This window comes from Myotis myotis, unplaced genomic scaffold, assembly GCF_014108235.1.
Source record: "Myotis myotis isolate mMyoMyo1 unplaced genomic scaffold, mMyoMyo1.p scaffold_m19_p_6, whole genome shotgun sequence".
Classification (NCBI taxonomy): domain Eukaryota; kingdom Metazoa; phylum Chordata; class Mammalia; order Chiroptera; family Vespertilionidae; genus Myotis; species Myotis myotis.
This window is the reverse complement of record NW_023416368.1, coordinates 82907752-82921526: the sequence shown is the minus strand read 5'-3', so window position 1 is coordinate 82921526 and position 13775 is coordinate 82907752. Positions and strand designations below refer to the sequence as shown.

The 13775-nt window shown below is 43.6% G+C and overlaps 1 protein-coding gene across 1 annotated transcript in view; it reads left to right on the top strand.

Moving 5' to 3' along the window:
* The window catches only part of CFAP92 (cilia and flagella associated protein 92 (putative)), a 39226-nt gene that overhangs the window by 16531 nt on the left and 8920 nt on the right, over positions 1-13775 (top strand). The window contains 3 exon segments of the mRNA XM_036314050.1: positions 1553-1696; positions 4003-4187; positions 8147-9048. Of these exon segments, the coding sequence (XP_036169943.1) occupies positions 1553-1696; positions 4003-4187; positions 8147-9048 (1231 nt within the window).

Below are 13775 nucleotides of genomic sequence, written 5' to 3'. Positions count from 1 at the left end.
GGTCATAAATGCAGGAAGTTCATCTAAAAGTTGGTGGACCTTGAGGCTTCAGCATGGTTGGAGATGCATATTATTGCCTGCTGGAATAGCTGAAAGCATTTCCCCAAACCTAAAAATCTGCATATATTATTGCCTGCTACTAGAACAGCCGAAGGCAGTTCCCCTAACCTGACAATGCCTACTGTCTACCAAACCTTACCTTTGATATGTATATCTGCTTTGCTTTAGGGCAATTTGTGTTAATAAAAAGCTAGGGGTCCAGAGACTTGGAGAACTTGGTTACTGAGGCTAGGGTCTCCTCTGGCTCCCCAAAATGCCTTCCAAATTTATATTTCATGTCTAGTCTCTTTATTAATTTACTCGCAGCCCCTTCTCCAGATTCCTGAACCCTTCTAGATGCAAGGAAACACCCCCAGCATGAAACTCCTTACTCCTCAAGATGTTGCCAGTTCACCCACTGGGTTGTACCTATTTGCCCTCCTGACAGCAGTCCTGAGAATTCCTCTTTCTCCACGTCATCACCCATGCTTGACACAATTGGGGGCTTAGTCACTGATTGCTAGTGGGTTTGAGAGCATCTCATATGCTTATTTGATCACACTCTTATATGATCTGGCTATCCTTATATCTTTGCTTATTTTTTTAAAATATGTTTTTATTGATTTCAGAGAGAGAAAGGGAGAGGGAGAGAGCAATAGAAATATCAATGATAAAAGAATCATCGATCAGCTGCCTCCTGCACGCCCCGTACTGGGGATCGAGCCCACAACCTGGGCATGTGGCTGACAGGGAATTGAACAATGACCTCCTGGTTCATGGGTCAATGCTCAAATATTGAGCCACACCAGCCAGCTATCTCTGCTTATTTTTCTGTTGGATTTCAATTTTTCTAAGGGATTAACAAGCTTTATATTTTACATCTTCTGGATAATTATGCATTGTCCGTGACATACATGAGAATATCACAGACTGAGTAATGTTTAAGAAATCTTTCCTCCTCAGGAGGTCAGTATAGTCTCCCATGTATCTTTTCATGATTTCGAAGATTTTGTTTCCCACCTTTAGCCTGCAGTTCATTCTGCATATGGCATGACTTGTCGGATAGTTTCCTTTGCCTGCAAATAGATCGTCAATATAATTAATTGACTAGTCCATTCCTCCCCACTGATTGGAAATGCCACCTCTGGCATCTACTAAGTCCCTTATGTGTGTGGATCTAGCTCTGGGCTTTCCGTCAGTTCCATTGGCCTCTACACAATGGAGCCAATAGCTCATGGTAACTTTGGTCCCTCCTCCCATGTCCTCAGGTAGCAGCAGGTGGAGAGCCAGAACCCCCGTCAATTCTCCCTGCATGTGACTGGCAAGTGGTCAGCTTACCCACATTTAGACACCTCATCTGGTTGCTTGGAAGGTGCGGCAGCACAAAGAACAACCTCTGCCTTCCAGAAGCTTCCAGAACTTTCCCGAACCTCTGAGAGAATTGATGGTATTTGCATGTAGCAGCTTAAATGTGAGCTCCTCTTAATGCTTATTCCCTCCTGCGATTTCACAGTTAAATGGAAAGAGTCAGAAAAGGTAAGGAGAAGACGGCAAAGATCGAAGAAATACCGAGAAGAGGATACTGACGCCAAGCTGCCAGACTACTGGAGAGAGGGCGCCTTCTCTGTCCAGCTGGCAATAATGCCGCTCCTTGCAGGTACCCACCCTCCTCCCCCCGCCCATTCCCCGACAGTTCCTGGTGTTTGTCCAATGTGGCTAAAAGTCCATGCTCACAGCAGGACACACAGAGGCTGCTGGCGTGGAGGTGGCAGATGCTTCTGTCAGGACACTGGGTGGGGCTCCGGCAAAGGAAACAGAGAGGTAACCTCCTCCCTCCCACTGATGTCATGGTTGATGGCGATAAACTGAGAATGGTCCTGGCTCGGCAGGCCGATCGTGTGCTTGTGTTTGCTAGAGTAGCGTAAGATCTACTCCAAAACCAGCGTGACTATTTGTAGTAATCATCTTCAGTTGCAGAATAGCCCAAGAGTTTGCAGACTTTAGTGGTAAATGTTGGCTAGCTAGCAACCCAGAAATATTCTAGAAAGACTCTGAGTTTGAAATAAACTCTTATTTTCATTGCATCTTGGAGGGGCCAATCTTAGCCAAGCAGGACTGGTTTGTACACTGGTTCCAACACTTACTAGCCAAGAGACCTTGGACAATGACTTAACATCTCTGGGCCTCAGTTCCCCATCTGTCAAGGCGACCTGATAGCAACCACACAGCATTGCTTAGGATTAGGTGGCATTAACACATGTTCCAGTCTAGCAGGTGTAGGTGCACAAACCACACACAGTCCATTCCCCTGCCCCTTCCCCCTTATCCTGGAACAGCGGTGCTCAAGGCGGGCACTGGCGCCCCCCAGGGGAGGTTTGGCATTGTGTGGGGGCATTTTTGATTGTCACAAACGGGAGCCAGATGCTTTTGGCATCTAGTAGGATCCTGTTAACTGTCCTCACTAGAAAGAATGATCTGTCCTCAATGTCCGTAGGACTGAGGTTGGGGATCCCTACCCTGCAGTTCTGGCTGACACCTCCCCAAATGTCTGAGTGATGATTTCACTCCATGTATGTTTTGGAGATTTTTTTCTAAACTGGGGTAATCTTTTCCTGGAAAGGGTTTCCAAACTGCAAGAACACAAATCATAATTAGTCGTGGCCTGAATGAGTTGGCTTTATTGAAGAGAATCACGTGGGAATGGGGAGGGTCGCCCCCAGGAGACGCTCACTGCCTCGGCAGACAGCTGCCACATGGGCCATGGCCTGTTTTGGAAGTGCCTACGCTTTCTGAGCACGAGTGACTGGGGTTTATGTGCCCTAGAAATATAACTACAAGCATTTGAAAGGAATAGGACTGATTTTTTTAACCATGTACTATGTGCTTGGCAGTGTTCCTGGCACCTTCACGTGCAGAGCACTAAGAAAGGTGGTATCTGTGCCCATTTGGCACAGGAGTAAACTGAGCCTCCAAGAGCCTCTGACCTGTTGTGGGTCATGTGACTACCAAGAGTCAGATGTGGGATTTAAACCTAGCCTCTCTGCTTGCAAAGGTGCAGCTTTAGCCACCTTTTCCCTACACCAGTATCTCCCCACCTGGTGAAGTGAAAGGACACCTTTTATGAGACAAGCACTCTCACAGCTCTCTGTGTGCCATGCATGGCTCGATGCACCTGCCCTTTTTTCTAGCTGTACTACTGCAACACCAACACAGTGGGAGCTGTGCCACGCTTGACTTGGCTCAAATCTATCCGTTATGTTGTGCATCAATATCTATGCTTTCTCATTGGACCACGGCAGTTAAAGTGACACCAATGGACCCCAAAATAGACATTAGCGTGAAAGCTTTCCAACAGAGCTTTCTACAGTGATGGGTGTCTGATATCTGCATTGTCCAATCCTGTGGCTCATAGCCACACATGGCTCCTAAGCATCTGAAATGAGACTCATGAAGAAGGAACTGCCTTTTAAATTAATGTAAAAAACAAACAAAAAAATAATTTTAGTTAATTGAAATTTAAGGAGCCGTATACAGCCAGTAACTACTGTACTAGACAGCACAAGCCTAGGATGGTGGTTCTGAATGCCCTGGGGGGCTTTTTAAAATCCCAATGTGAAGGCCAACTACATCAAACTGTCACGGGTGGCACCTGGTATCTATCTGTATTCCTTCTTGTAGCCTAGAGGGGATTCAGGACCTGCTTGTATTACTAGATGACCATCAAGATTAAATTTAGAAAATTAGATTCTCTGAGAGAACTTATGGAAACTCAGTTTGAGGAGCTGGTGTGTGACATGCTGTCTGCATATGTTTCCCAATTTGTTTATTTTTTTAAGATTTCTTTTTTTTCATTGTTGACTCTTCTTAGCTTGCCTCATCCTTCTGTGCTTGTCTTTGGAATATCCTGAGTAACAGTCTAATGCTGTGTGTGTCTTCCCCCACCCCCTACCCCTGCCCCACTAGGATGGCAAACTGTCGTGAGTCGTGGCAGTAAAACGTCTGCCAACATTTTAGATTGTTTTTTGACTTTAAAAACAGAAGTTCCCATCATGACAGAGGAGCAAAAGCAGGACTTAAACCCCCTGATCATAAAGATCAAAGGTATTTCCTGCCTTCCATCACAACCTGTGCCCATCGATGAACTAGAGGTAAGAATGAGCCAGATGGACTGATTGGAGAGCTCTTTCCCTAGCCACTGCCCCATGACCTGTCACGGTTTATCCCCATCATGGCCCTCCAGGCGATGGATAATCATCCCCACTTCACCACTGAGGATCTCACAGTGAGACATGAAAGAGATTGGGTTTCTGGGGTTGGGCGCTACCAAGTCTTGAGGTCTCCCATGGGTGTTCTTCAAATGGGAGCAGTGATCCTGCCTTTGGAAGGAGCCCTACACTTCCTTGTTACAGCAGCTTGTTTTGAACCAGCCAGGTTTAGCACTGCTGCTTGTCTTGGAAGCTCCCTTTCCCCTCTCTCGGTGGGCACCCTGTCCCTGGATTCTCTGTCTTCCTCTTGCTTTGTTTGCTCCCTGGTTATGCTGGAGCTCATCCTCTTATATCTTCTTGAGAAAAGGTTCAATGATGGGAGATACGCTTGTGCTTCTTCAGCCTAAGGATTCATGTCTTTGATGTGTTCTTAAATTCTCCATCCTGATCTTCTCTGTTTTCACCTTCCTGCTGTTGTATCTGCCATGGTGTTCTGAAACACCAGTTAGCTATATGTTAGATCTAATCCCATTCTCCTCCATTTCCTCTTATTCATTCCTTTATATTTGTTAGTAGAGGCCTGGTGCACAAAATTCATGCACTGGGGCAGGGAGGGGGGGACGGCCTCAGCCCGGCCTATGCCATCTCGTAGTCCAGGAGACTTGGGGATGTCTGACTGCCATCACTGCTGCATTCGCCAGCCTTGAGCCAGGCTTCTGGCTGAGCAGTGCTCCCCCTAAGGGAGCACATTGACCACCAGGGGGCAGCTCCTGCATTGAGCATCTGCCCTATGGTGGTCAGTGCATGTCATAGCAACAGGTCATTCTGCCATTCAGTTGATTTGCATATTAGCCTTTTATTATATAGGATATCTTTGTCTTTTTGTGTAAACATGGGTAATCCATTCAGCTACATATTTTAATTCACTAATTCTCCAGTTTTTTACTTTTTAAATGTATTTTTCAATTACAGTTTTGACATACAATATTATATTAGTTTTAGATGTACGAAAGGGTGATTAGACATTTACATAGTTTACAAAGTGATCAAAAGACTCCAGGAAAGAAAATCACCAGGGGATTTCCCCTCACTCTGTCCTATAGGGATCCTCACACCCATTTCTTGGACCAGAAATAGGGGGCTTCTCTTAGAGCTCCCTGTCCATGCCTGGTACACAATTCTGGGATTCAGGCTTCTCTGAGCCCAGTCAGGAACATACTGGAGGAAAATAAAACCCAGGAAACTCAATGAGTTCAGTCTCCTTCACTAGTCTGCCCATTTCCTTTTACTTTTCAGAGTCCTCTAATAAGCTGCTTCATGTATTCTGTCTAGGGTTTTTAGGTGCATTCACTGGGAGAATGCAAGGTGGGGTGTGCTTCTACTCCACTTAAACAGACTTAAAAATTCCTTTTACTATTTTTAATTTTTCATTTTTGGTTGTTAAAATTTTTTAAAGTTATTTTTATTGATTTCATACAAGAAAGGAGAGGGAGAGAGAGAGAGAGAAACATTAACGATGAGAGAGAATCATTGATTGGCTGCCTCCTGCACGCCCCCCACTGGAGATGAGCCCGCAACCCAGGCATGTGCCCTTAACCAGAATTGAACCTGGGACTATTCAGTTCGCAGGCCGACACTCTATCCACTGAGACAAACCAGCCAGGGCAAATATTTTTAATATTGACATTATTGCAGGTGTCCCCCTCTTTCCCCCTTGCCCACCTTTTTTATTTAAATTTATTAGGGTGACATTAGTTAATAAGGTTACATAGGTTTCAGGTGTACATCTCTATGATACATGATCTGTATATTGCATGTATGCCCACCACCCAAAGTCAAGTCATCTTTTACCAACATATAGTTGACGCCCTTTACCCTTTACTACCTCCCCACCACCCTTCCCTCTAGTAACCATCATACTGGGTTTTTTTGTGTCTATCAGTTTCAGTTATATAAGCTTCTGCACAGTAATTTTTTTGTTTTTATTATTTTCTAGATGTCCTTTTTTATTGTCTGTATACAAGTCCTTTGCCAGATTTTATATATATATATCTATATATTTACGTAGATATATAGATATATAGATACGTGTGTGTGTGTGTGTATATATATATATATATATATATATATATATATATATGACATTTTCTGTCAGTCTGAGGCCTGACTTTAATTTTCTTAATAGTGTCTTTGATAAAGTCCATTTTATCAACTTTTCCTGTTACAACTAGTGTTTTTTTGTGTCCTCTCAAATAAACCTTTTCCCACCTTAAGTTCATGAAGGTTCTCTCTTAAGTTTTCTTCTAAAAGATATATAATTTTAGCTTTTATGTTTAGGTCTGTGATTCATCTAGAATTAACTCCATTTTCCTGACCATGAAAATGGTATATTTCACTATGTAGACTATCTTTAATTTCTGTCTGCAATGTTTTATAGTTTTCAGTACATAAGTTTTATACATCTTCCATTTTATTCTTAAGCATTTTTTAAAGACATATGCTATTGTAGGTGATGTTTAAATTGTTTCATGTTAAAACTATTCATAGCTAGTAAATAGAACTCTGATAGATTTGACCATGATTATTTTTTAAAATTTTTTAATGTAATGTGTGTTTTATATATCTGATTATTATTATACCTTATGCCTTTGTGCACCTGGTTTGGCTCATAGGACCATTTTCCCCTTAGGTGTTTTGTGATTTTTTGCTATGATCTCAGGTTCAGTGGACTTTTCTCTGTGGGAATTATTTGAGGCCTAGGTTGAAAGTGGGTTTCTGCAGAAAGGTTTCTTAAGTCCTTCTTCTAGGTACCTGGGAGCACTACCAACCCCAGCACTGTTTTAAAACAAATTTCAGCATCAGTGTAAAATAAATAGGATACTTTAAATATGAAAATGACTTTTTTAACAGTTTTTTATTAGAAAACTAGAGGCCTGGTGCACAAATTCATGCACCAGTGGGGTCCCTTGGCCTGGCCTGTGGGAATGGTCCAAAATAGGCTCTCCTGCATCCCTTGAGGGGTCCTTGATTGCAAGAGTGCATAGGCAAGGTTATGGGACCCCACCGGTGCACAATCAGGGCCCGGGAGGGACATGGAAGGTTGGCTATCCAGGCAGGGATGGGGGAGGGCTCTAAGGTGTGTCTGGCCCTCCTCATTCAGTCCCCACCTGCCGGACCCCAGCAGCAAGCTAACCTACTGGTTGGAGTGTCTGCTCCCTGGTGGTCAGTGCATGTCATAGCAAACAGTTGAGCTGCCTTAGCATATCATTAGCATATTACCCTTTGATTGGTTGAATGGCCGACTGGTCAACCAGACACTTAACATATTAGGCTTCTATTATATAGGATCCTAGCACCACAGCGAACATATGCCAAGGCTCCCTATTCCCTGCCTCAACACAGCTCTTCCCTCTTTTCCATTTCGTTTTCCAACCCCTCATAAGCCCCAAACCTCTCTGCATCTTTCTCCCCCTTGTCGCAGCTTCCCATGTGGATGCTTAATATGGTAAAGATGAGCCTGTGCCAACTCCCCAGATGTATGTCTGCGTCACTTGTGTCCACCTTTTTTTTTTTTTTTTTTTTGCCTGACCTGGACCTAAGACCTAGAAATGTAGACGTGAAAAGGTGCATGGCCTGTCTTCATAGCATTCACAATTTGGGAGGAAGAAGTAGTGAGCCAGCTGTTGAGCCTTTCCTGTGCCCGCCAGCTTGGCGCTATCACGTATGTCACTCGGTCCTGGGGATGGCCTTGCAGAGCAGGCTCTCTCATGGGTGTTCTGTGGATGAGGAGACCCAGCCTCGGGGGCTGTGGGAGGCGAGTGTGGCACTGGGATCTAAGCCCCTGCAACTGGGAGGCTTCCTTTAAAGGAAAGATGACGTGATGTCCCCCGACTTTCTCACAGAGGCTCTGCACCCCCGTGTACTGCAAGTACCAGTTTCATAAGACTCCCGTTCACCAGACCGAGGGGCGGCCCCATGGAAACCACGTCTCCTTCCAGGACGTCAATGTCATCTTTCTTGGGGCAATGAGCTCCAATGACCTGAGGGAATACCTGGAGGGCCCCCCAATGGTGGTAGAAGTTCATGATCGAGACCGAAAGTCAGAGGAGTATTCCCGGAAGCCCACCCTGTTTGGGGAGGACCCTATGGATTCATACATCAACTTTCAGGCCTTCATCTCTCCCGAAGAGACAAAGAACAACCCCTTTGAATCCCAAAACAAGATGTGGGACCCATATGGAGTCGCACTAGTAAGTTTTGCTGACCTCCTCCTCGGCCACAAGTACTTGAACTTGGCTATCCCCATCCACAACTGTAAGTCCAAGCCCCCACACCATGACGAGGACGGCAGGAGCAGGAAGGTTGTGGGATTTAGGGCCCCTAAAGATTCCCATCACGGCCCAATGCCAATGGGCAACTACATAGACGCCAACTCCCTGCTCAAGCTGCGAGTGGATGTCACGGTGCCACTGCGGACCATGACAGAAGCCCCTGATTCAGACTTCATGGGCACCCAGTTTGGCCGCATCGTTTTCGTATTTGACAGCAAGAAGATCTCCCTCCTGTATAGCCTGCTGCAGGACATCACCATGATCAATGCCAAAGCCCTCGACCTGGACTCCTACCCTATCACGATCCTCCAGCAGATCCTGTCCGCCTTTAAGATTCGGGTGAAGGTCCAGGAAAGGCCGGACCTGGATGTGCTCACCGGCTTCCACCTGCTGGATGGGAAGATCCACCTCCTCATCTTGGAGGGCTTGGCTGACCAAGGCTTGAAGCGGCTGTGGGAGAGCCACCAAAGCCGGTAGGTGGCATCTGGATGCTGAGTGAGGGGAGAGATCTCTCCAAGCCAACCTGAGGTTCTCTGTCCTCTCTGAGAGGGATACGTTCGCTCCTTTCTTCTTGGGGTTTATTATAGGGTGCTCCTCAGGGCTCAGGAGTTGGGTTTTATAACAAGAGGAACTGATTGATTGCCTTTAGTTGAAGGGAATACTTTCAGGATACATAGAAGAAAAGGTGGTTCAGGAAAAGGGGTCTGGCTTCAGACTCCTGGGGGGCCTGCTTGGTTAACGGGGAGCAGAATGTTGTGTGTGGCCCTGGTCCATGTGAATTGAAAGGAAAAAGAAATTGTGCTTTATGACATTAAGGTAGACATCACAAAGAAATAGATTTCAACTCCCCGAGGTAGGATATATGTGATATTTTGGATCTAGAGGAGCTGTCAAAGCTACAGAAAATTCTTCTTCCCTGAAGGCCTTCCAAAAGCATGTGATGGGGACATTGTACAGGCAACTGAAGTGTCTGATTCTGGGCTGGAGCAGATAGCCCTCATGGTCCTTCCATTCTTTAGTTTTGATGACATGAGAATTCTCTTTTTCTTTCATGACTTCCATGCATCCCAGTTTGGGTAAATAGGACCTCCCTCCTTTAATATGCGAGTCCCATATTTGTCCTCAGAGCTCAGATATCCCAGGACCCAGATGTTGATAACAGCAGAAAGTCTTCAAGTTGAGTCTATCCATGCAGCAGGGGAGTGTGGCCCTGTGGGGGCCTGTTTTGAGCTTATGGGCCAAGAAAGACTGGAAGAAACTGGCCTTATGGCTGGTTATCTTCCCAAGAGAACTGAAAACAGGTTCCCACACAAAAACATACACATGAATGTTCTTAGCAGCATTATTTATCATAATCAAAAACAACCCATTTGTTCATCGACCAATGAACAAAATGTGATATATCCATACAATGGAATAATATTCATCCATAAAAGAGGAATGAAGCATTGACACACATGCTTCACTAAGTAAAGGAAGCAAGACATAAAAGGCCACATATTCTATGACCCCATTTATATGAAACGTCTGGAATAGTCAAATCCTTAGAGATAGAAGTAGATGAGTGGTGGCCAAGATCTCAGGGGAGGCACGGAGGAAAAGTGTGGAGTGATGCTAACAGTATAGTTTCTTTTTTGGTGATGAAGATATCCTAGAGTTAGACAGTGTTCATGGTTGCACAACATTGTGAATATACTAAAAACCACTGAACTGTATGCAGTACTTTAAAAGGGTGCCACTTATGATGTGTAGCAAAGAATTTGGCCTTGCCCAAGAGAGGTCAGGCCTTTGCCCTTGTCTCCTGGAAGGTAATCTATGTTATACCTCATGGGAGGGTCTTTGTTTAGGTTGGGAGCTGACCACACCAAATCTGAAGGTGGGAGCAGCCTCATCTGACAATCATAGTGACGACTGGCTGTGCCAAAAGACCAGCAATGTGATTTAGGTTGGAGCTGTGTGAACTGACCTGGAGACTGAGATTGCCACATGGGCCATCAAGCAATTAAGCAGTCGTGCCTCTGTAGACATGGCCTGTGGACACCAAGGCATGGGGGAGTGACTGGGCGTATGGTCACTCTCCAATGTCATGAAGGCCGCACACCCTGACCCATGAGGCAAGGCCAAGGGGAGCTTTGTGTTTGGAACCATCCTGGACCCTGATCTAGGTACCTCTTCCTTTGGCTCATTTGAGCATGTACCTTTTCCCTGTAATAAGCTCTGTGAGCAAAGCAGCTTTCTGTAAATGCTTCTAACAAATTGACAAACCTAGGTGTGCTTTTAGGAACTCCTGGAACTTTCCGTGGTTATCAGAAGTCAGGGCAGTTTGGGGGTCTGTGCCTTCAAGCTTTGCAGTTTGTCTAATTCAGGTCATGTGGTATGTGGATTATGTCTCAATGGAAATATTTTTCCCAGGGGCAGAAATAACATAGAGTATGTCCACTGATCCCAGTTCAATTAAGCTAGAAATTAAAAAAATTATTAACCCAAAAAAAGTCAAATGCTTAAAAATTAACAATTATTTCCAAATAACCCATGGGTCAAAAGAGAAACTGTAATGGAAACTAGACATTTTTGAATTCAACAATAATTAAAATAGTAAAATATCTAAATTTGTGGGATGACATTAAAGCATTATTTAGAAAAAACTTTACTCTTAAATGCTTATGGTTGAGAAAAATAAAGGCTGAAAATTACTGAGACATTTACTGGAAATGTCTGAGATGTTACAGACATTGAAATAAGTGTTTTAAACTATGTCAATCAGTTTAAAATTTCATTAGAAATTTACCAAAAAATAATACCGAAAATATTTTCAGATTAGATAGTTTCATGAGGTGTCTCAGTATAAAAATTAATGTTGAATTTCTAAATACCACCTACCTACAAAAAATAATTTTCAAAGAGGAAGCAATTTAAAGGTATCATAAAATATGACATTGATAGGCATAAATTTGACAAAAGGGAGCAAAAGACCTCTGTCGTAAATACTATAGGACTTTTAGAAACATTTAAGAAAACCAAAATAAGTGAAGGGAGTTACCATGTTTATTGTTTGGAATATTCAATATTGTAAAGGTGTTTATTATCTCCAAATAGGTCTATCAAATCAATGGAATTCCAATTTAATAATACTAACATTTTTTTACCATTTTTATTTTTATTTTTCCATCACCTTTTATCCCATCTATTGCCCTCTTCCACCTCCACCCTTTCCCCTCTACCCCCATCACCACACTGTTGTTCATGTCCATCAGTTCTCTCTCTTTTTATTCAACCCCTCCACCCCTCCCCAACCCACCCCCACCCCCCAAGTGTCTGCCTGCTCTCTATCTATAAGTTTATCTCTATTTTGCTTGGTAGTTCAGTTTGTTCATTAAACCCCACTGGCTGAAACAAGGGTGGGGCAGGGTAGGACAAGGGGAGGGCACCCAACAAAGAGAGAAAAAAAGAAGAAAAAGAAAAAATGAGGAGGGGAGGGGTGAGATGGTACCTGCCAGTTTTAACAAGGCAGAGGAAGAGCAGGAAGTTGGTACCTATCAGCCTCTGCCTCCAGAAAGCATCCCTGCGTTACAATTAGCAAATGAGTCTCTTTCACATAAAATCTGGGCACTTTGCAAAGAGCTGCTTCTGTGCTGGGCCCTGGTCAACTGAGTCTGGCACCAGCCCTTTCAGAATCATTTCTCCGTTTGCTGCAGCCCCACAGATCTTGTGGGAATGAGCTCCATCGTTTTCAAAGCTAGATGTTTTGAGGGCTCATCTCTTAGGTGCTCGTCTGAAAAGCTGGGATGTCCCATGTGGAAAAGGAACCCTTCGCTGCTCATGCAAAGTTTCCGTTTTGAGTTTCCTTCTGACTGCGGGTCATTGTGCCAGGGTGAGGATTATGGTGACATTGTGTCCTCCTTTTTACCTGCTCCTGTGTGGCTTTTTCTTGTTTGCCCTATGTGAAAGAGGGGCTTTTTTGTTTGTTTGTTTTCTTTGTTTGTTTGTGTTTTTGTGGGTTTTTTTTTCAGAGAAAACTGTCTCATATGTAGCTACAGAGCTGTTGTGTGTGTGGGAGGAGGTGGGCTCAGGGTCTTCCTACATCACATCTTGAGCAGGAATCTAGGTTGAGTTTTTGTTTGCTCTGTTTTAGTTTGGGGCAGGGGGTGGTATTTGTTTGTTGCCAATTCATATCCATTGACTAAAGCACCATTTGTTGAAAATACTATTTCCTTTATAGAAATACTTTTGCATTTTTATCAAAAATCAGTAGGTCATAAATGTATGGATGCATTTCTGAGTTCTCTATTCTGTTCCATTGATCTATTTATCTCTTCACCAATAGCACACAGTTTGATTATTGTGGCTATAATCAGTCAAGTAAAGTGATTCCTTCCCCTTTATTCTTTTTTTCAAAATTGTTTCAGCTATTCTAGTTTCTTTGCCTTTTCATTTAAATTTTACAAAAAGCTGTCTATATCTATAAAACGTCTCACTAGAATGTTGATAGGAATTGCTAAACCTACGTATCATTTGGGGAAGAACTGACATGACTGCTGTTGAGCCTTCCAATCCATGAATATGGTATGCTTCTCCATTTACTTAGATCTTTAATTTCTTTCAACGGAGTTTTATAGTTTTCTTTTTTTTATATTTTTTTATTGATTTCAGAGAGGAAAGGGGGGAGAGAGAGAGAGATAGAAACATCAATGATGAGAGAAAATCATTGATTGGCTGCCTCCTGCACGCCCCACACTGAGGATCGAGCCCGCAATCCAGGCATGTGTCCTGACCGGGAATCGAACCATGACCTCCTGGTTCATAGGTCAACACTCAACCACTGAGCCATGCCAGCTGGGCAGCGTTTTATAGTTTTAAACATGCATGTTCAGCATATGTTTTGGTAGATTTATATCTAAGTACTTTCTTTTTTAGTCATTTAAAGTGGTATGATATTTTTAATTTCAGTTTCTAGGTGTTCATTGCTTGTATATAAAACATGATTGATTTTTCTTTGTTGATCCTGCCGCCTTGCTAAACTCATTGGTTTGAGGAGGGTTTGTTTTTGGTAGGGATTTCTTGGGATTTTCTACATAGACCATCATATCATCAGCAAATATGGATAGTTCAGTCTCCTCCTTTCTAAACTATATGTCTTTACTTCCTTAGCGTGCTGGCTAGGACTTGCAGCATTATTTTATATCAAAGTAGTGACATCCTG